The 22,876-nt window shown below is 41.5% G+C and overlaps 2 protein-coding genes across 4 annotated transcripts; one reads left to right on the top strand and one right to left on the bottom strand.

Moving 5' to 3' along the window:
* The first annotated feature begins 3,239 nt into the window (after positions 1-3,239).
* LOC306792421 (complement component C7-like) lies at positions 3,240-12,262 on the top strand. 2 transcript variants are annotated; one of them, XM_079289531.1, is made up of 18 exons: positions 3,240-3,369; positions 5,130-5,191; positions 5,387-5,462; positions 5,653-5,794; positions 5,937-6,081; positions 6,207-6,345; positions 6,509-6,637; positions 6,819-7,062; positions 7,704-7,817; positions 7,945-8,111; positions 8,811-9,039; positions 9,198-9,369; positions 9,638-9,725; positions 9,905-10,037; positions 10,306-10,488; positions 10,989-11,082; positions 11,201-11,382; positions 11,871-12,262. In XM_079289531.1, exons 1-18 carry the CDS (start codon positions 3,364-3,366, stop codon positions 12,041-12,043), a joined length of 2,478 nt encoding a protein of 825 aa, XP_079145657.1. In that variant the 5' UTR covers positions 3,240-3,363; the 3' UTR covers positions 12,044-12,262. The 2 variants fall into 2 exon arrangements, with proteins under 2 accessions (XP_079145657.1, XP_079145656.1); XM_079289530.1 differs by having other exon boundaries at positions 10,306-10,497.
* Positions 12,263-12,525: 263 nt separating this feature from the next.
* c6.2 (complement component 6, duplicate 2) lies at positions 12,526-22,658 on the bottom strand. 2 transcript variants are annotated; one of them, XM_079289517.1, is made up of 18 exons: positions 22,594-22,658; positions 21,952-22,138; positions 21,600-21,756; positions 20,966-21,110; positions 20,582-20,723; positions 19,796-19,934; positions 19,072-19,266; positions 18,481-18,724; positions 18,024-18,146; positions 17,742-17,908; positions 17,431-17,656; positions 16,979-17,147; positions 16,547-16,658; positions 15,138-15,270; positions 14,800-14,994; positions 14,543-14,630; positions 14,117-14,361; positions 12,526-13,563 (listed from the first exon to the last, which is right to left on the bottom strand). In XM_079289517.1, the coding sequence occupies exons 2-18, from the start codon at positions 22,095-22,097 to the stop codon at positions 13,382-13,384; spliced, it is 2,808 nt and encodes a 935-aa protein (XP_079145643.1). In that variant the 5' UTR covers positions 22,098-22,138; positions 22,594-22,658; the 3' UTR covers positions 12,526-13,381. The 2 variants fall into 2 exon arrangements, with proteins under 2 accessions (XP_079145643.1, XP_079145644.1); XM_079289518.1 differs by having other exon boundaries at positions 21,952-22,127; positions 22,594-22,649.
* Positions 22,659-22,876: the final 218 nt, after the last annotated feature.

The raw sequence follows: 22,876 nt of genomic DNA, 5'->3' as shown, positions 1-22,876 counted from the left end.
CGTTTTCCTACCGGTAAAGGAACCTACTCCACAACAGTTTTAGAGCGGTATTTCTCAGCCTGTGGAGTCACATTTCAAGTTAAGTTTAGTCCGTGTTATGAATGAAGATCGAGTGAACAGACTGAGATCGAGGCGTTTAGCTCAATTCAAGCAATAACATTTATTTGTGACAGAAGTATTATGTCCAGCAGTTAAACGTGCACGGACCCTAACCAAAGGTAAAAGGTGCAAAAGTGAAACCTAAGGGCGCTTATACAGAGTGAGCAGGCGTGTCATCTGGTTCTCCTTGTGGAGCCATTGGTCAAAATCAAAGCAGAGGCGGATTTGTTTCTAGCATTCAAATGGCCTGATGGAGCACTGGGCAACGTCACCCACAATGGCTCACGTCCGGAACCTGCCTTCTCTGGAACGTCAGTGTGTGTGAAATGTTGATGTACAGCATATTGTTAACACTTAAGGTGCTGAAAAAGGGTGCAGTTCTAAACTATTTCGAAGTCTCTGTGTGAATAGATAAAAAGAGCTCTTCTCCTACTCTAAGATGGCAGTTTCCGCCCTAATCTGGTGGTTTAAGCAAGCGTTACTTTCAGGGCCACTGTATCTGTTTCTATCGTACGAACGGGTGACGGAATGCCCCATTCGGCATTTTTGACCTACTTACAGTGACCTCACAACTCCGCAATATAAGCTTTACAAGTATAGCGCATATTATTTAACAGTGAATGAATATATTTTATTTACATCCGCACACGTGAGTCTCACTTCTGGCATGTCAGCACCTTGTTTTTGACAGACTGTGGACCACCCACACCCTCTCCACATGTTTAGCATAGCACACACACACACTAACATGTTAGCAAGCAAATGCCACATCCAGCAGACATGGTGCAACATTTTCATTCCATCTGAGTCATGTTCACTGTGCTGATTAGAGCAGTGAACGTGAACCAAAACACTAAAGTTGCTGGCCAGAAAACCAAAACAATAAGCTTGGAGTCGCTGCAGCTCAGAATACTTTGTGTGGGAGCTGCTGCAGATGGAGTTACAGCCGGGATTGTAGAAATACTGGGGTCAGAAGTCCAAACTCTCCCTTGGGAACCTCACATATATTTGACTAGCCAGCAATAAAACCCTATTTAAAAGAACATAACATTTCACATTTTATTTACTTAACTGTTGTATTATATTTGATGTTTTATTTTACATCCCTACAATATGGCCCGATGTAAGGTATGTTCATGGATTATTTATGGACTGAAAGAGTCAATAGTATTTCCATCCATTGTTGTGTTTCCCATCCATCCAAAGATGCCCTTTATGGTTCCCTCTATAGATCCGCCTTAAATATCTTGTGAACAAGCTTAGTAATAGTGTTTGACGTTAATTCAAACCAGATTTCTTTTTAGTTTAAGGTATGATTGAAATGTTGTTTCATATTTACTCTCATTATTATCTACCCTCGTTGCCAGTGTTTTGGTACAATTTAAATTAATTACTAATCAAAGGAATGGAATTAATGAGTTATGGCCAAACACAAGTTCTAAGATAATAAACCGGAGCAGGAATGGAGAAAAAAGAAAAAATATTGTCACAATCATAATCATGGGAGGTGGAGGCATGCTGTGTCTTGTGGGATTGGAATTTGGAAAACAAGCCTCTTGCCAATATTCCCAACCACAGCCTCCACCGGAGGGGAAGATTTAGGTTCATGAATTCTTCAAGACCAGAAAGAAGACAAACTGTCTTCTTCACCTGTAATGTAAACAGATAAATATTGTGGGTCATATGTGTCTTGGTGCTAAACGCTAAAGAAGAAAAAGAGACACCATGGCAACCTGAACTTATTATACAGGGAGGCCTGCGGCGACTCACTGCTCACTGACTTTAACCTAATCTGACCTGGAAGGCAGGTGGTGGTTGTCTAATTGGATAAGATCCAGATGTGAAGGTTCTTTTTGTGACGTTGGTCCTGCTCTCTGGAACAAACTGCATGATTTCTCACTGCGTCCTCTTCGTGGGGTTAATCACCGTCTTATTATTGTCTTTCTCTTACTTTCTTTTGTCGCTGTCGTTTTTTTTTTTTTTACTTTATTCCTCTGGGCATGTCACTTGTTGCTGTATGTGTTTGAATGTAAAGCACATTGAGTTTACTTGTGATAAAAAAAGGTGAAGTGACACACAATAAATAACGACTCATCTTGTTTTTAATTGTTCCCCAGCTGAAAACAAAAGATTTGAGAAGACTTAAATACATTAAAGGAAACATGTTTGCTTTATCTATAGAATTTAGTTATATTAACAAAAATAAAACAATAAAAAAAAGACATGTAAAAATATATAACTGTTGTGTAAAATGTGGATTGAAGGTGCTAAATCCAGAGCATTTATTTTGCCTTTTAACGGCTCTCAACATGGGGATGGCTGAGCCGGTTGCTTGCAGTTAACGGTGCCAACATCGCTAACAGTGCAAACAACGGCAACAGTGCTGACAGAGCAAACAGGTGGGTCACGCTCACATGCACTAACATGCACTAAAAGGCACTCACGGCTGGCCGGCTGTGTTAACAAAGCACGGAGATGCTGGGATTACAACACACACACACACACACACACACACACACACACACACACACACACACACACACACACACACACACACACACACACACACACACACAGAGGGAGAGTGACTTCATTCTCTACTCAGGAAGATATTCCTCCACTACTGTATATCTTTACATAGCAAATAGTTTTTTGCTGCTATTTCAATGCGCTGAATAGAGAACATTTAGATTAATAGTCACATGAAGTAATAAGTAGGAAGTTGTAATTACAAATGAAGATGTGGATATTATTGCCACATGCATTTTGTGTTTACAGAGCGACAGAGTCAAATGCATTCTAATATGGCCGAATGGGGATTTTTATTTTGACCTTTGCCCAAATCATGGAGACTTAGCGTCTGACGTTCTTATCCAGGATAAACAATTGTGATGCAACTAGTCCTGTCACACTCCGATGAGGCAATTTTGACAAAAAAAAGCAGATTTCATCAAGCTTGTACCGTTCAGCTCTCAGAGCAGACAACCTTATAAAAACTGTTACTGGAAATGAACTCAGAGTGTTGTAGGAGAACACGACATCTTGTACTGACGCTGTGGAAAGGAACACTGGGTCTCTGTCCATGACTCATTGAGTCAACAGAGGCAGTAAAAACCTGGTTGTTCAGATTCGGTGGATGAGAATTTCTTTACAAAGGGAATTCCTGAACTGTGGGATCTGTAGTCTCCTCCCCCTGCTGATTATATCACCCGTAGTGTTCCAGTGCTGGACCAGACGAGAGGGCCGGACTCTGAGGAGCACATCATGAAGGTACTGTAAACTCCACCCTACATATCTACCGTTCAGATTTCAACAAAGCATTATATGAACATTTGCATAGTATTATTTAGATGCTGTAAAAGAAAAGAAAAAAACTCAACATTTGCAGGCAACAAAGTATTTTGACAGGTGATTTCGCTAAATATCTTAAATTGAGGCAAATAATTAATCTAAAGTATAGAATTTGACTTACTACAGTTGAGTCGCAGGCGGTAGAGGGCTGTTTCACTGAGACAAGAGGAAAGAGCATTGCAATAGTCTAGGCCAGGGGTGCCCAATACGTCGATCGCGATCGACCGGTCGATCGCGGAGGTAGTGCGAGTAGATCGCATGCCATTCAAAAAAAGTTAGACGTCCTCATGGCATTTGCCACTTGATTTTCGAACACACGGGTCACCACGTATGCGCGGTCAACCGCGCGAGCTACTGCAAAACTCCGGCGAGCTAATTAGTCAGCCTTCCAATTTATTTCCACTAAAGAAGCTACATCTGCAGCGCCATGATTTGGGAAACGTCCAAAACCTTGCGTCAGAACTGGAGACGCAACGGAAGGCGTGTGCGTAACTTGACAGTGCGCGCTACACAGAGCAGATTGACAAGTGTCTGTCAGGGTTTGACAAACGCTTTCCAGACTTTGCTTTACTCGAGCCAGTTGCTACACTTATGTGCTGCACATTTCGGGAAGATATTGAGGTTGATTCACTCGCATCAAAAATTGCAACATTGTTTCACCTGAACTCGTCTGGAGTGGAGGATGAGATTCTGACACTGCAGCTGAAGTCCAGGGCTCATGGACAGTTTTCTCACAGAGGAAAAGTACCCAAACATGAGGAAATGTGATCCCTTTTTGACTGCATTATTCGGCTCTACTCATTTATGTGAGTCAGCCTTTTCATACATGAAGAACATTAAGTCCAAACACCGTTCCACCATGACTGATGATCATTTGAAGTCTGCTTGAGGCGGATACCAGCAGCTACTGTCCGGACTATGCAACTCTGGCCAATCCCATTCAGTGCAAGTCATCAGGGACCGACCAAAAATATACAGAATATATGTATATGTATATATATAAATAGATATTCAGCATTTTTAATGTAGGTAGATCATTTTGACTTGGTCATTTTAAAAGTAGCTCGCAAGCCGAAAAAGTGTGGGCACCCCTGGTCTAGGCATACAAATATGAGGGTATGGACGAGTTCTTCTATATATCTGGTTAACAGCATGGATTTAAATGATTGGGATGTTGGGGAAGTGGTCAAAGCAGGTTTGAAGAAGCCTGTTTATGGTCAAAGTTCAAAGATTGTCTGGATGTTCAGTCAACCTAAGTTCTGAAAGTGATCATTAAAAAATGTAAGCAGGAAACTGACACACTTTGGTAATAATAAAAGGAACTGTTGTTAATGACTTCTTTAAACTCATGAGGTTACAGTGCAATGGTTAATAAAGTACACACAGAGTGAAAATGGGTTTTCCTGCATTCCGCAACTGAAGAGTTTACAGAACGTTCTTGTTTTGTAATGAATCACAGATAACGGTTCAAAGTTATCAGGACTCATCAGGACTAACTGTAACTCATTCCCATCTTCATGAATGAACTACGACCTCTATTCATGGGGAATAATGCCAAAATGGAGAGTTTAATAGAAATGTCTTCCGTGTCATGATGATAGCTGCTGCCGATAACTTTTGTCAAGAATATTTTTAAAAGTATGATTTAGATTGAACAATTTTCTGGCTTTTGTGTACAGTTGGATTTGTCTGCAGCTTTGTCTTCTTTGGCGTTGTTGGTCATCTCTCTATCTCCAGCATGGTAGGTGCACACACATGAACCACACAAGCTGTCTTTACATCTTCATCACTTGGATAATCATGTACATGTGTCTCCAAATAACATATCATCCTGGGAGCTAATAATTCATCTTTTAAAAAAAAAATATTGATACGTTTCAGTTCATTCTCAACAGGAAAAATATCATCTTATAACATCAATGTCTATTCCTCTCAGCTGTCAGCAGGCTGTGAATTGCAGATGGGGCCCTTATGGAGAATGGTCTGAGTGTGATGGCTGCTCCAGTACAAAGGTACTTCAGATCGCACACATACTCTTACTGTAAATGTGAGGATATCGTATAAACTTCAATTCATTACCTGAAAGTGTAATCATTAAGGTAACCCTTAATAACAACAGAAAATGAATTCTGACTACGCTAATCCTTTCATTTGTTTCCGTCTTTTATTCATTTCCTTTTTATGGTCGCTTTCTTTTTTCAGGTGCAGACTCGCCACTTTGGGGTGTACGCCCAGTTTGGGGGTGTGCCATGTTCAGGGGAAGCCACACAAACACAAGCATGTGTCCCACAAAAAGGATGTCCCCTGGCAACAAGCTGTGGAGACAGATTCCGCTGTACCTCAGGTATGTTGCAACGTATATTATTGTATTTAATAAAATGTGCCTAAGCTATTTTTTTCACAACATTGCTATGAATACAGATGTTTAACGAACTAACAACATACCAAGTGCCGTGATACCAATTTTTTTATTTATCTATATTTAGGTCAGTGTATCAGCCAGTCTCTGGTGTGTAACGGAGACCAGGACTGTGAGGACGGCCTGGATGAGAGAAGCTGTGCTCAAGATAGCAGCCAGTACTCATGTGACCTCGACAAAACACCTCCCAGCTCTGACTTCACAGGCAAAGGGTGAGTGGCTACTCCAACTCAGTTTCTACTGTAAATAACAGCTTGACATGTCATGTTGGGGCTGAAAAATATATAACCTATAGATACCAGTCCATCAAATGGATTTGTCGTGTGTTGCTTTACAGGTACAACGTGTTGACAGGCAAACTGAGGGCAGGTGTGATCAACACTCTCAGCTTTGGAGGGCAGTGCAGGAAGGTGTTCAGTGGTAACCATAAAGTCTACTACAGACTGCCACAGAACATCATCAGGTACAGCTTTGAGGTGAGTCGAACAAGAAATGAATGTTTGGTGTTCATGTTCACAGATGACGGGCCAAGGCCTGACTCCTCGGCTGCAAATGTGATATTTTTTAGATCAACACTTTTATTACTGAGATAAACACTTCTCACTTTACAGATTATATTTGTACTTTGTTGCGTTGCAGGTGAAAGTAGAAAATGAGGAGAGCGATGAGTCCTACGAGAGCTCCTGGTCCTACATGCAGCACATCCAGTCCAACGCCTTGTGGGGACACGACCGCCGCACATTCCACAAAGAGCTCACTGACAATAAGGTGATGATATGACCTGATGTGCTTCACAAATCACTTATCTCAGATGTTGTAGTGCAAGGGTTGGGCAAAGTGACTAATATTGATGTTGTTGTCTTTGGGCTCTGTCACTAGTTGGGTTAAAGGTTTCTAACCACCATATTTCATAGAATGACATCACAGTCTTTTTACATATGTCGTCCAGGCTTACAGACTTATTATCATGAAGAATAAGGTGGAGCTGGCCCAGTTCCAAAACTCTGCCCCTCAGTATTTGACTCTGGCTGAAGGCTTTTGGAAGGCCTTGTCCTCTCTGCCGTACACGTACGACTACTCTGCCTACCGCCGGCTGTTTGAGACATACGGCACACACTACCTCTCCGAGGGCTCACTCGGAGGCGAATACCAAGCCTTGTTGGAGTTGGACCGCCAGGCTCTCGAGTCGAGCGGTAAGAACTTTGCTAATGATAATAATAATGATGTTGCTGTTTAGTTTTAGTTCCTTTACATACCCTGAAGCAAATAAAATCGTCAGCTGATGGAATGTGATGTGTTTTAATTTTAGGGAATGTTGTGAATGTGTTCCTTGCTTTGGCTATATAGAGGGAAAGTCCCGCCCCTTCCAGCTGACCACCATGGGAACTTATTTCTGTAAAAATGTGTACGATGGTCAAAGACGAAAGACAATCGTCTCTTTACCCTCTTTGAATTGTGCCATGAATTACACATATGATGTTTGTCCATTTAAAAGATATTTTTGCAAGTCAACTAAGTCACATTTTGTCGTAAAACTGTTAAAGCACAAGACTGAAGACACGTGAATAGAAAGTCTATACACTCAAAAGTCTTGTAAATGGCATCTCTCGCTGAAGCTACGATGCCTGTGCGTTTCGTCATGTTGGACACCGGAAGGGGAGGGACTTTGCCTTGCTATATTGATCAGTAACACATATGAACCTTTCAATTTAGTTGAGTTTAACATCTTTAAAATATCTCCTAAAATATCACGTTTATATTCTCAATGAACTGAAATGTGGTGCCTGTCGTCTGATCGTTTTACATCTCTTGCTCCTGCCTTATTTGTGTAAAGAAACAACAAATATAGATTACCAGAGGTGTTGGAGGAAGGTGAAACGCCGTCTCTTCAGGAAGAAAGTCAAGATCGTCTGTGAAAAACTGACAAAAGCTTTATCATCCAGCTCCGGTGAGTGAAAGCGTTCTGATTTAGAGCATTGAACCACACAGTGGAAGGTTGGATTCCAATAAATCCTATTCATTTGAAGTTGACAATCACATAGACTAGCCTGAGCTCTGCTGTCATTTGCCTGCAGGACACAACGTAAACAGGATGCCCATCAAGGTCAACGTGTTTGGAGGAAATCCGGCCTTTACAGGCGCTCTGAGTCTTCTGGATCTGGAAAATCCAGAAGCTAACGGAGAGATCTACAACAACTGGGCCTCCTCTGTCCAAGACTTCCCTGAAGTCACAGACCAGAAGGTATGACAGTCAGCTGGATGCAGCTGGTTGTATCTTAGTGTCTGGTTAGTTGATGTAAAAGCTTTGTTTTGATTTGTTGTATCCCTGATTATGTTTGATTTCTATACACATTGAGTTTTCAAATCTGTTGTTGTTATTACCTCCATTGTCATTGCTATGCCCCGCCCCCTTTAGTTACTGTTGCTGGCACATTCTACTTGATGTAGCTTGCTCCCTAATTAATATGAGGACATAAGTATATTAATTAACATTTTATTTGATCATCATAAATGTCGTAATAATTAATAAAGAACAGGAACAAAATAGAAAAAAAAGAATCATGTATCTTTTAACAGTCACAGGACATGCAAACATACTTGGCTAACGTATACCGACAGCCTTAAATCAAAGGCTAGCATATCTAAATGAGCTAACGTCATTATTTTAGTGTCAGTCTTCATATTAAAATATGTAATAAAACAAAAACACAAACAATAAAACACAAATCTAACCTTATTTTTCCAGTTATGCTTTCCTATAGTAATCAAACCATCTAGTAGCCTTTTGCAGGGTCGTGATTTTTAAACACAGTTGGAGTTAACTCACTCATGTTAATTATCATCCCCGAATGATTTTTTTCAGATATTTTAAGGGAAGAATGTTGTGTATTTCTCCTTTTTCTATACATTCACATAAACAAAGTGTACACTTGCTTTCCAGCCGCGTCCTCTGTATGAGCTGGTGAAGGAGGTGCAGTGTGCAGGTTTGAAGAAGCTCCACCTGAAAAGAGCCACAGAGGAGTACCTGACGGAGGAGCATCCCTGTCACTGCCGGCCCTGCCAGAACAACGGCCAGCCTCTTCTGACGGGCTCAGAGTGTCGCTGCATCTGCCGTCCGGGAACCTCAGGACCCGCCTGCGAGGGGGGAGCCGTGATCGGAGAGCAACCGGGTAAACGGACACCAGACTCTGAGAGGATAATGGATTCGTTCAAAGGATTGCTCTGTTATTAAACAATTAAATGTCAAAGATGTCCAACTAAATTGATATTTAACCATTCCGTCCAGTCAGTCACAGAAGAACAAAGTGAATCTCTCTCTGTCTCTCAGGTGTGATCCATGGCAGCTGGAGCTGCTGGTCCTCCTGGGGATCCTGCTCTGGGGGTCAAAGGTCAAGGACCAGAAGCTGCAACAACCCCGCCCCCAGGAGAGGTGGCCAACACTGCTCCGGACTGCAGCTGGAGCAGAAGCCTTGTGAGGATGCAGAGATCCAGTTCTTACAGTAAGGACATGCACACACAAACATGTCATGTAGTATTAGGACAGAAATCTAAACCAAATCTCAAACAAAACAAGTCTTTATTTTGTGGGAACCAAAACATGATTAAAACCAGGAAATAAGACTTTTATTCTGATATCCTTGATTTGATCCTCAATATAGATTTGACAGTGATCAATTGATGACCATTTCCTCATTATACAGTTAAACTTATTAAGCAGTGGCTTCCAGCAGTATTTTAGTTTTCTCACTGTAAACTGTTTGTGTGCAGGATGATGGAGCCTCAGTGCTTCAATCTCTCCGTAACTCCACCGAAGACATGTGGAGCGCCTCCAAACCTCAGGAATGGATATATTCAGGTGAGTGTGCTTGATTGATGCTCTGTTTCCATTTATGTAAACCTCTGAGACCTCCGGACACTTTGGGTTCTAAAAAATGTTGCAGAACTGTAGTAAACTTGTGGCTCTCTTCTTGCAAATCTTCAAGGAGGGGATTAGTTGCATGTATTTGAGCTACTGTTGTTTTATTCATTTCTCAGAATCCCAGAGACTTTTACCTGGTTGGAAACACAGTGGAGTACTCCTGCATACAAGACCATTACCTCAGTGGAGACGCTGTGGCTCAATGCACTGAAAACCAGAAGTGGAAGACAGGAGAGATGGTTTGTAAAAGTACGTTTTCACTCCATCAACTCTGCCAGGGGTGTCATGCACTTGGTTCTATTGTTTGTTCATTAGCAGGACATCTCAGGAGTGATTTACAGCAACACCTTGAATAGAGTTCACTGCCATGCCAGTCATGGCCTAAATCCAGATGTGGATGCAGAATGCAGATTCAACATTCGCTCTCAGGAACCCTCAAGTTATCGTTGTCAAGGAATCACATTGTCGTGTTTCCCTCACTTCCTCTTGCTCAAAAATCCCCCTCATCCCGTCACAGGTTCCACGTGTGGGATTCCTCCACTCAACAGCCAAGTTATAGCCATGCCCCTGCAAGAAGCCTATCAGATTGGAGACAGAGTGTCCCTCTCCTGCCCTGTGGGGTCAGTGCTGGATGCTGAGGTGTCAGACATCATGTGCAGTCCCAGTCTGCAGTGGTCTCCTTCACCGGCCAGCGCTCATTGTAAAGCCGGTACAATACACACATTTATTCCCAGTTCAAATGTTGTTGTTGTCAGGCTTCGTATGTTCAATAGGTTCACTTTTCAGTCATATCGTTATGCTGTGAAATATTTAACCAGAGAATTCTGACTAACTCTGCAGCTCTATGGCTGTTTTAGCCTCTTTCAGCTCAGTGTTTTGGCGTTGAGGAACATTTACAGTAATGTTCAGTCTCAGTGCTCTCATCAGCTTTGATCAAAATAATTCACGCTTATACCAAAAGCAATGAGCTGAAAGTGGCGATTATGCTCTGTAACGCTGAGGCAAGCTGCAGAGTCGGGTTATCATTTTTTTGTGGGTTGATCGCTGTGAGGGACACCTTTCACATACAATACTGTAGTGTAGATCATGTGATCTATTGTTGTCGATTGTAACGTTTTGGCTATAGTGGCTTTAAGCTTGTGTTTCTGTGGAGTATATAATATCATGTTATATGATACAACATATATATTTTCTTCTCAGCTCCCTCAGCTCCCTCTCCATCTGGCCTGAAGTGTAAGCCGTGGGAGAACGCAGGACAAACTGAGTGTGTGTGTAAAATGCCATCTCAGTGCCCGTGAGTATGATTTTTGATAAATCATCTGCATCACACACACACACACACACACAGCGAAATGCCTTGTGAAAATACGAAACATTAACACTGCATTTTTCCATATATTGTCTTCATTTAGGACTTCTCTGCAGTTGTGTGCCAGACTCGGCTCAAGCCGAGCGCGTTTGCTTAGCGTTTGTCAGCTCGGAGCTCTGCAGTGTATTGGACGGCGCTTCGAGTTGGCCAATGACAGCGACTGTGACTGGCCAGAGGAGACGTCCACGTCCTGCGCGGAGTGCAAACCGGGGACGATCTGTCAGGGTGAGTCTCCTGGACCTTCTTTTAAGGATCTTTCTATATGTTACAATAGAGGTTTTTATTCTTGTTTTGACCATTATTGTAAAATGTTGCCAGATTATTGTGGACCTAGACCAGTGACTTTAGATTGTGGCATCACAAATTCAATTTGGCATTCAAAATAAAAACTGAACTCAAAATGAACAAATTAGCATTGAAGAAAGTTCCACTGAAAAAATAAAGTTGGAGAACAAATCTAAACTAAAAAAAAGATTATAAAAAACAATGGATTCATTTGTAATGCCGGTGTTTTTTTTTCAATGAAACTTTTTTCTGTTGCAACTCTTTAGAATTAAATTGTTCCAATACCAATGTTTCCTCAGTCCAGGTTTTGTTTTCAATGCAAAATTGTATTTTCAAAGCAAATTTTCAGTTTCTGCATGTTTGCATGCGTTCATCTAAAAAAACCCCATTTTTTCTCAGTACATACAATAAATATTTTTCAATTCTAGAATCGAAGTGTGTTTGTCAGAACGCCTCAGAGTGCCCTACAGACTCCGCCCCCCTGTGTGTGAGATCTGGTGTTGGCAGCGTTGCCCTGGTGATGACCGAATGTGAGGTGGGGGCCAGGCGGTGTGCTGGGGAGACGGTCAATGTTTTCAGTATTGAGGCTTGTCCCGAATAAAGATGGCTGTTCTTTGATTTTACTGAGCGGCCTATTTTTTTCTCTTTCTTGTGAATAAAACCAAATGTCTTGTTCTCACACTTGAATGGTGTAAATATGTTCCTCTGCCATCTTGTGGTGTCTTTATATATTTGTCGTGGAGGACTGATGATAGACGAGCAATGCATAAGGGTCGCACATAGCCAAATACCACTGTAGGTCGCTGCCGGACCATCAGAAGACAGTTTTGAGTTCACGTCACTTGTGTACATGTCAATGAATGGCACTTCAGGGACCTACAGTGTCCTAATGATGCAGTAAACAAACAAATCAATGTCTTGATATCGATTGCTTTTGTTATAGAAAGTTAATAAAACCCCTTTTTGAATACTTTTTTGTTCTCTTAGTTTTGTTTTGGGCATAAGCACCACTCCTACTATTTTGACATTTGGTTTTCTTTTTTGAGGTAGTTTTCTAAGCATGAAGAATAAGCATAAAAAACATGCATTTGAAACAGCTTTATTTTCCTAAAACAAAAGAAATCTGAGAATATTCCGACAAAGGCGGCAAACAAAGTGGATGCAGCCCTTAAAAGTACCATCATTGGGCTTCCTTTCCACAGTATCCACAAGATTAAAGACTTCTGTACTTTCATCACTTTGTCTATGACATGTTTATGTATGTCATGTTCATTGCATCAATGGAATCTTGTGGGTCTATATTATGCACTGTAGGGGGAACCCCCTGATTACCAACAGGTATTTCACACACTGTTCAAATGTCACCAAAGTTGACATACCTATCCTGTTTGTCTACCAGTATAGTCACACCAACTTGGTGGAAAACCAACAAAAGGGGTTGCTTTCACACATGTTTGAATATTTAATGAGATTCTTGCTATAGGTCACCAATACATAATCCAAATGACACACATTTGGTATGCTCATTCCACATGTACCCCACATTTTCCGTACTAAATCTGACATTAGGTGGCGGTATGACACGTTACGGAATCACATCCAGTAATCCTCCAGTATTTTCATGCTAAATTTGGTGAAAATCTGATGATACATTGTTGTCCACGGTTTCCTGTGAAAGCGTACTACATGAACTGCATCAAAACCAATCGAACAAGAGCATCCTAAACCTCCTGTTCAAGCACAAATTTGAGTTGCTCTTGGTTTTCCCATCTTCTCAGTTATGTGCACTTAAGTTCTGAGTTGCTTCGGGTGCTTGGACCCCATTATACCTGCCTGCCAGTCTAGTTTTACTTGATAAATGTACATTTATTAAAGAGTAACAAAGTTAGATGAATTCCGAGATAGGGCGCAACGGCACAGAAAAGCTTTTTTTCAAGGATCATCTGGACTCACAGACGCCTTCATTGAGAATCTCAAAGTTATAGCTGGCACATTTGAGGGCTGCCATAGAACAAAGGTCCATGCTGCGAGTCCTCTGGGTCGTGGTCATCTTCACACAGAACATGTGCTCTTGATTTCTGGGGCAATCCCGAGCAACTTTGCACTCGCACTTCTTGAATGCTGCGGACAGACATGAGTTAACGTTAGGAAAATAATTTGACGTAATATACGCGATGTCTTTAAATAGTCAAACCTCATTTGTGTTCATTAAGTTGGCTATTGAAGTTTTAATACTTCGATTTGATTGATGAAGAATTCATGCTGACTCGATTGCAAGTTGAAGATATAACCAACACGCGATGTAGACATGAAGGGGTCATTCTAAGCTAATGAACACAACGATTCTTGGTTTCTGGTGATTATACACTAATAAAAACATAGTTATGGCTATTATATTTAATTTCTTCCAATAAATCCCCCTAAATCCTACACAATGGACCGTTAATACATTCATAGGATGGGGTCAGTGACTTTCTAGAGTCTCATCTGGTTGCCTCACACTTGCACCGTAAATTGTTATCATAACCCATCAGTGTGACGGCACAAGCTGTAAAAGAAAGAGAATGTTATACTCTGCACTAAATCGTTTAAGTGTATCTGCTAAAAAAAAAAAGCGAATCCACATCAAACAGCAAAGTGTTCGTAAAAATGTTTTCGTATCAGACAAACTCACCGGAGCAGGTTTCCCATTCATAACACGTGTCAAGATCACAGGGCACCCGAACAGAGCTCTCAGAGGACATGTTGGCTCGGAACTTTGCCCACTCCAGTTTGGCCAAATCGGTCGCGTCACATGCGCCCTCATTGACAAAGAAGAGCGGATCGCCGTGGCAAAGACCAGCGCCGAAGGAGCAGAGGGACATTGGCACGGTGACACCGACGTCAAGGTTCAGGATGCAGAGAGTCTCCGGTTGTGAGCTGCACACAAACACTCACGTGTCAGTCAGATGCTGATAAAAAAAGAATAATGTATAACACTTGGCTTTTACATGTTAAAGTGCACATATTGAATATATGTTTTACAATAAACACTCACAACAGTTGATTTAGTCTCCAAAGAATATAGATTAACACAATACAATAATTCATAAAAGCTTACAGGCAGCTCTCCCGTTGAATGCAGACACATTTAGAGTCCATCAGTTTCTCTCCTGGACCACACTGAGCCTCCGGAACAAATGGTTCCTCTGCATACAGGAAGTACACAAGAGACAACTTTGTCATATCCTCCATACAGAGTATTTTTCATACAAAACAGACCCATTTGTCTCATCCAGTGTATGGGAGAAAGTTTTGAAGTATTAGCATCCTAATTTCTCAGGACTGTGAGAGCTCAAACGGAGTATTCTAGTGTACCGTCAGTGCAGCGTAGGTCAGCAGGTAATGGAGGCTCCCAGGTGAGACTTTCGCTGCATTTGTGGAAGCCTCGTGGCAGCGGCACCAGGTTTATCTCGTCACAGTTAAAACCCACTGATTCCCCCACTTTGTACTCGTCTTTGTTGGGGAACAGCTTCATGCCATCAGGGATCTCAGGGGGAAGGCACAGTTTCCCTAACGGTACAGAAGGACAGACTTTAAGGCAACGTAGAGATCAGGTGCTGACATATTCCAGTAACTGCATGTTACAGAGATATGTTTACCAAATCAACAGTTATTAGATCACCGGTCACTTGTCTGGTGAGAAGCAAACTTACTGATGCATTTTCCACTTGATTGACTCCACGTCCCGTCAGGAAGACAGTTGATGAACTGGAAACCCTCCAGGTCAAATCCAGTGTAGCACTGGAACTCTTCGTCCTCACCAAAGTTATAATACTGCTTCGCTTTCTGTCAGAGAACGAAGTTACTAAATACCAGTAAAACTAAGAAGGATACAAATATAAACCCCCTGGGTATCTTTCATTTAGTTTTTATCGTAGTTTTTATCCTCCTTCCTATCTTCTGCAACTCATACTACAACTCATACTCCTTTTTCCATTTGTTGCTTCCTTGTTCTCTCCATTCATTCCACATTTCTTCTTCACGTTATGTGCTTTTCTATGAGATAGTATTACATAATAATGCGGTAGAACAATAGAACCATTGTTCTCACTATAACATACTGAGTCCTAATTCTGGTAACATACGGGATCATTTATATTTAAGAGATTCAAAGTGATACTTTATCATTTTGAGATTCGTATTGTTAATTTTGTCTACTGTAGTATGGTATAATAAAGTGATATTTATTCATAATTGTTTTTGGTTTGCTTTGATATATGGAGTCTGGAGCGTGTCACCCAAATAGGAACTCTTATCAGAGCTGCTTGTGTTGCTTTGTATGTTGGAATTTTAAACTTGGAATTTAATATTGCGGTGTCAAATTACTAACGCTCTTATAAAGCGAGCTGTCTTTAAAAACACAACTCATTTAAGATTGCCCTTCCATTAAGTTGGAGAACTAACAAAAGACAGAATATGCTCCACAAACAAATAACAAACATCACTCGATTCTTTCATCAGACGGGAGGGTCTGGTAAATGTCCACATATTACAATCTCTGTGCCACATTTTCGTCACGCAAGCTTCCATGTAAAGATTTGAAGTCTCAAACACCAATCCGAGACAACCATAACACCTTCAAATAAATTAATTGTCAGACAAATTACATTCACATTGTGATTTAATATTAACATGTATTTGTATTAAATTGTTATTTAAAGACAGAAAAGGGAACTTTAATCATCATTTGGAAAATGTGTAATCTCTTATTTATTTATGTCTTGCTCTGAGTTTTTATTGCATATTTTAAATGCAAATCTAATCTAGCATTTGGAATATTTTGTTTTCAATAATTGATGAATTTAAATTATTTAATGACTGACATTTTTTTTATAAAGTGGCACACTTCAGACTCCATACAGAGGCAACACTTTAACTTTCCAGATTATACATTTATTTCTTTGCTGTAATTAACTTCCATATGAGAACAAGGCAAGACTGCAGAAGTGAGTATCTGTCAATATTTTGTCAGTTATCTGATAACGAATGAACTACAGCATCTATATTTCTCTTATACTGTACATTTCAATCACTAACTGCAGGCTGGAGGATTCGTGTTTACCCTGAGGAAGCTGTTGGCGGGCCGCTGTGGCCTCAGACAACCCTGCACACCGGGTGGCAGCTCGTCCCTCCAGCCTACAGTGAAGTCGTCATCATTGTCACAGGTCTCCTGTCTAGACACAAAACATGAACACGGAACCAACAATGAATCCAAAGTCATACGTATGAAGACAAAATACAAACTACATATTTGACAAATGTGAGTTTACTTGTCTAAAGCAGCAGCAGTGCATCTGTAGCTGCATATATAAGCATACAAATATTGGTAATGTTAAAAAACTGGCGCATTTCAGTGAAGATAAATGTTTCGATTTGATCATTCTCCAGCGTTGAGTTAAAGTTCTGTCTTCCACGAGATGTGTGGTATGAAAACGTCTAAAATAACTTTTCATAACTGTATCAACACATACCGTAAGCAAACAGTTCGTCCTACCTTTCAAAGAAGGAGATGTGACATGTATCCTCATCGCTGCCAGGACCCTTGCAGGGTTGGCCTCCTCTGAGGGGGGCGGGCTTATCACACCGCCTCCTCCGATGCCTCTTCATTGAGGCTCCACAGCTACTCCACGGCCCCCAGCAGCTCCAGTAACCATCCACCGCCTCTGTGGAAAATACACACCAAACTGAATTTCCAATGTGAACACAACCAATCCTGCTTAGACATCAACATACACTGTAATGAGGAATTACGGTTCAGCTTCCAATATGAAAGTGTTGGACAGAAACAAGATCGTAGCATTTTGAATGTCTGCCTCTGACTAGCTTGTTCTCCATAACGGTTGCTGAGGCTCATCTTACGGTACAAAACGTTGAACACACAGACTTTTGTTGTCAACCACTTCCTCGTTTATCAGCATGTTATGTTGTGCAGATGTCCTGCTGTACCTGAAGTGTAGTCAGGAGCCCGTGTCTCACAGTTAGAGCCAAATGTGCCAGTTTGGCAAACACACTGGCACTCTGTGCCGGAGAGAACTGGCCTGGCGTTGTTGGGGCAGGGAGAGCACTTGCAGGTATCAAACTCGTCCAGGTATTGAAGCAGGGCCTTCCTCAGGTGTCTCCTCTTTGTGGCAGCACATGGGATCCCTCGAACCAGATCTATAATGGGAAGTGCCTGGACAAAAACACGCATACATGAACGCAACATCCCCTCTTTGTTGATTTTTTTAGAAGACATATCAGTAGTGTTTGATTCATACCTTGGACTCGACCACAACAGGGTTGTCGAGAACAGACTTGGCCCAGTTCTTGTACGATGTTTTGTCCGGAGCGGGGCCTTGCCTCTCCCAGGCCAGAGCTGCTGCCTCTCTGGGTCGACCTCCTCTCGTCATAGAGAAAGACTTCTCTGCTGTCTGAACGTACGAGCCTGGACCAAAGAACAATGTTTAAGGAACGACTAAAGGAAAGAACAGAATAGGATCAACGTCAGTAAGCCATGCACAGTAGAGTTGAGGATAAAGAATGAGTAAGTCATATAAAACCTTGATATTTCTCAGTCATTCTGTTGTCGGAGCATCGGGTTACACTGCTGTATTGTGTGTAGAGGATGACGGTCCAGGCGATCTCTCGGCCCAGGCAGTCTAAGACGTGCTCCTCCGTTTCTCCTGTTGGAGAGAAAGAGTGCAGAGCAACGTGAGACAAAGGAACTGACAACACAACATGACATAGCACGATATGGTCTTTTACATTTTCATATTACAGGTACACTACATTTTCCTCTAGTTCTGTTTATTCAACAACAGTCCACTCATTTGGAGTTTCTTGTGTGCGGACAATTTGTAATCCAAGGACCAGAACCACATGAAAGATCACACACACAATGTGACCTCAATGCTTGTGATGTTAATATTATTAGCGTTATGTTTGTTTTTCCATTGTTATAAGTGACTAACATAACATGTCATTCTGAATTTTGACCACCCAGCTGTGCTGTTGTACCTGAACTGGAGAGCTCCTCTCGGCTGTACTGGTACAACAGGTCATAGATGCCTCCCAGTTTGCCTGAGCTGTAGTAGTGTGTCCCGAAGCGCTGGAAGATGTCCCTGTAGAGGGCGTAGTTGTACTCGAGAGGAAGAGCGTGAAGGAACTTGAGGAAGTCCTGTGACAAGACGAGGTCCTCCGGGTCTCTCACCTTGAACGTGGATACGGTCAGAACCTGGTGCACCCGGAAAAACTTAGAGTCCTACGGAAGGAAAGATGGAAAAAAGAAGAAAGGAAAGATGATACAAGCACATATGTGTGTTTGTAGTTGTGTGGGTGTGTGTGGGGATGTTTTACCCATCTTGTGGGGACATAAATCTGACTACTCGCCTTTGTTTTTGGGACAAAATGGGGACAATTCCATGTCCCTAATATTTAAATGATTACACTTGTGTACGTGAGGACCACGTTTCAACCTTTAGAGTGAGGTCATTGTGTCTCAGCCCCATGTTAAGGCTATGGTCAGGAGATTAGGGAATGCATTAAGTGAATAAAGGTCCTCACAAGTGTATCACAGCAAATGTGAGCGTCGCTGTTCGAGTCACTCACCGTTTTCTTTGAAGCTTCAAAAGCTTCCTTGTTAGAGCTGGTATGCGACATAGATCTCCCACTGAAGAAAAAGATGGGGAAGAAAAGAAGGTTCTGATGTTGTTGGCTGTTTCCAGACGAACTGGACGTCTTCATATTGATGGGCTCGCTGTGCAGCGTCTCGGGCTCGGTGCTGAAGTCTTCCAGCTCTCCCACCTTTCCAACCACAACCACATTCGTTCATCAAGGTCAGATTTTTGTACAAACACAAAGGTAACCGTTTCCTTTCACTTCATCCGTTGAGTCTGACATTGTGCTCATGTGAGGCGAGTTCTGGGAGTTGGTGTTGTCCCGATGATGGAAGAAGTATGCCAATTTAAAAGTATTTCCAGTGTTTGGATTGAAAAAAAAGGAGCTTTTAGTCCTTTTTTTATATAATCGAAGTAACTTACTACCTTTAGAATTGCTACAGTGAATAAAAGTGAATTTTGCTTATGTTCCCATCATTAATTCATTTAAGAGAAAATATCATGAATATTATTCCGACCATTTTTCTGTCACTATTTTTATGGCTCTTACCCAGGAAGGGTAACAAAGCTCTGATTGGCTGGTTGCTTCTCCAACCATAACGACAGCCATCAGTGATTTTGAATCGCTGAACACATCTGAGGAGATGTGATTCAGAGGTCTGGAATCAGGCTAGCTTTACTGACTTACAATTAAATATTACAAATAATAATACTACCTTAATGTCAAAGCTCTCAAAGTTGTGAGGGACGCGATGGTAGAGCAGCGTGGTCCGAGGCCTCCTGATGATGCAACGTCCTCCCATAAACATATTGTCCAGGACTGCTCCCCTCTGCCTCTCTGCCAGAGCATCAAATCTACAAACACAAATCGTTGAAAAGTGAAATCTCATTGACTGTTTCTGTACAAGAGGCTCGAAAGCCCAACGCCACAGTGGCAGACCAATATTGTTGGCCGATATGGGATTATTACTGGTGTGTGAAAAGAAATTGCTGAGCAGTACATTTGAGAATTAGCTGTTTTCTTGGCAACATTGAATAGATACTTCTGTTTTCAGATTAATGTTGTTTGTTTTCAATGTTTGCATTTATAACTGTCTAAAATCATTTAAATTCAGTGATGTTTACTGTTCAGAATGTAATTTTATAATTTCTGTCATTTAAAAAAAAATATATAATAATATATATATATATATATATATGTTGTTCAGCTGTAATATCTTAACATATAGATCTTAATCACAAAATACATATTTCGTATGTTTATGTAAACAAAATGTGGGCTCTAATTAGTAGACTTGTGTTTTTCTTTTTATCTTTGCAGCAGTTGTACGACAATTTTCCTAAAAGAAGATCAAATTGAATGCAACAGTGCAAGACGTACTAATACAAATGTTTTTGAGAGGAGAAACACGAGGAGCACTTGACAGAAAGGACGGCGGGCTAATGTATGGTCACAGCAGGAAAGAACGTTGTAAACAGTGACCTTTTGGCCTTTAGCTTACCCATTTCCAATCAGGTCAGCCCCGGGGGCCACTCTCTTCTCCGCTGGACACACTATCTTGAAGTCGCCACAGTCCCTCTCATCAGAGTTATCTCCGCAGTCGTTCTGCCTGTTGCATAGCAGCGTCGAGTTGATGCAGCGTCCTGCAGCAGAAAGGATGTTTAGCAGAAGATACACTCTTTGTTTTGTGTCTTTCTGTGTGTGTTCCCTGTGACAACAGATCAGAGAAGTAGGCTGAAAAAAAAAGTGAATTGAATACCCTCAATCAGCTGACCAAAAATTAGGATTCTAACAATTTTGAAATGAAAACATCAAGGATTGCACATGTGACGCTTTTTTTTCCCTTTATTCTAAAACACAACGCTCATGTTCAAACAGCGTTTACCATTATCACACTTAAAGTCGCCTCTGCAGTCGATGGGTGCTAACATGCACTCTGTGGGGGGGTGACAGGGCCGATCGTCTTTCAGCACCACGCTGCAGGCCGATCCACCGAACTGGGACGGCCTCTGGACAAACCGCGTCCGATACTGTAGCCACAGTGAAAGAGACCGACTGAGATTTTGTTTCATTTCATTAAAAACTCTGTACACTTTCAGATGTTCAATTTTCATTCTTTGTTTCTGGTCGCTAAGAAGCAATAATGGTTAGAAAAGACAGAATAGACAGAACTGACAAATACAGTACATAAACATTATACATAATGGATTAAAAAGTAATAATACGCAGGCATAACAAGCTTAATTGAACACAATATTAAATACTTCACCTAGATTGGTTTGTTTTCTAGGAACTTCCTGGAGTTTTCTCACCACTGCCTGCAAATTATTTGAATGTGTTCTAGCGGTGACTAGCTGCCTCCACTTGTGCATTGGAGAGTACGGTGAGTACACTTCATGTTTCAGTCTGAATACCACTCTAAACCTGCTGAGAATTAGTCTGTAGCATAGAATGAAGAGACAGCTATGAGAGGGAACATGGCAGGGTTCTTTTTGCAGTGTGATCGGTGTGTTTCTTGCCTGTTGCTTGGCGCACGGCGAGCAGTCGGACCAAGCCCCGAAGTCTGTCAGCAGGCAGTCGATTGGACAGTTCTGCGCATTACAAGCTGTCCTGTCATGTTTCTGACACAGCTGATGGCAGCTGTTCTTCCAGTAATAATCATCATAAGTAAATCTCCTGTCAACAAAGTGTGAAAATGCCTTTTACAGACACAAGCTGTTGGCATCAATCTGCATTAGGTATTTGTATTTCACAACAACAACTATAAAAGGGCAGAGCAAAGACTGATAATAGTTCTTGATTACGTCATTTCACAATTGCTTTGGCTCAGTTTCAATTTGCTGTGTCTCCGGTGTCTGTTCGGTGTATCACCTGGATCTGTGCTGTGTACCGTAGTTGCAGGTCTTGGAGCAGGCGGACCAGGATCCCCAGGGGTATCGGTCACAGAAACAGGCCAGGCCGACTGATATCCAGCTGAGGAGCTGCAGCATCACGAGCAAGCGGCCGGACGGAGCCATCGGGGAAAGTTCAAACTGCTTTCACCTCCTCTGAAAATAACCTCATGAGCAGAATCAACCTTTATTTTGGTTTGGATTTTTACTACACTGATGAGTGGCACTTTCAACTTGCACTTTCACTAAAACACCATAAAACATCAACATTTATTCTTAACAACACCAAAAATGTACTCAAAATGAAAGGACGACTTGATGCTCCCACACATCCTCCACAGAGGAACATCCTAACAAATCGTTCTCAACATGTGAACATCGTGACTGGACTGTGAGGACATCCATTCACCCAAACCCTAAACTTAAATCCGCTGTTCTCTACTCAGCAACAATATAAATGCAGTTTAAGCAAGGCAAGGTTCTAGTCTGAGCACATTCAGTTATAGAGTTCATTCAGTGTTTTGCACAATGCATAATAATAAGACAAAAAAAGAATAAAGAAATAAAATAGTACAAAGCAAAGGGTCAGGTTTGTGCATAAAAAAAAGTACATCTGACTTACCACATATACTGATGTTCTCTTCAGAAGATATTAGGGCAGAGTCCTCTCACTAAGTCTCCTCTCACTGCAGGCAGAGCTGATTGTGACTTGAGGTTTGTAGCAGCAATATGAAACCTCCCCCTGTGATTTGTCATGGGAATCCAGTTGCTATTTGACTCACATTGGCCAATCAGTGTCGATAAACTACTCATAAATTACTTTTTTTGTTATCAACAATAATCAGAGCACACAAAGTTCTTACATAACCCTCTTGTCCCTCATTGTTACGGGAAGTTAGGAGCTC

This window comes from Melanostigma gelatinosum (genome assembly GCF_949748355.1).
Source record: "Melanostigma gelatinosum genome assembly, chromosome: 18".
In the NCBI taxonomy this organism is placed as follows: Eukaryota; Metazoa; Chordata; class Actinopteri; order Perciformes; family Zoarcidae; genus Melanostigma; species Melanostigma gelatinosum.
The sequence above is the reverse complement of the archived record's forward strand: the minus strand, read 5'-3'. Positions and strand labels throughout refer to the sequence as shown.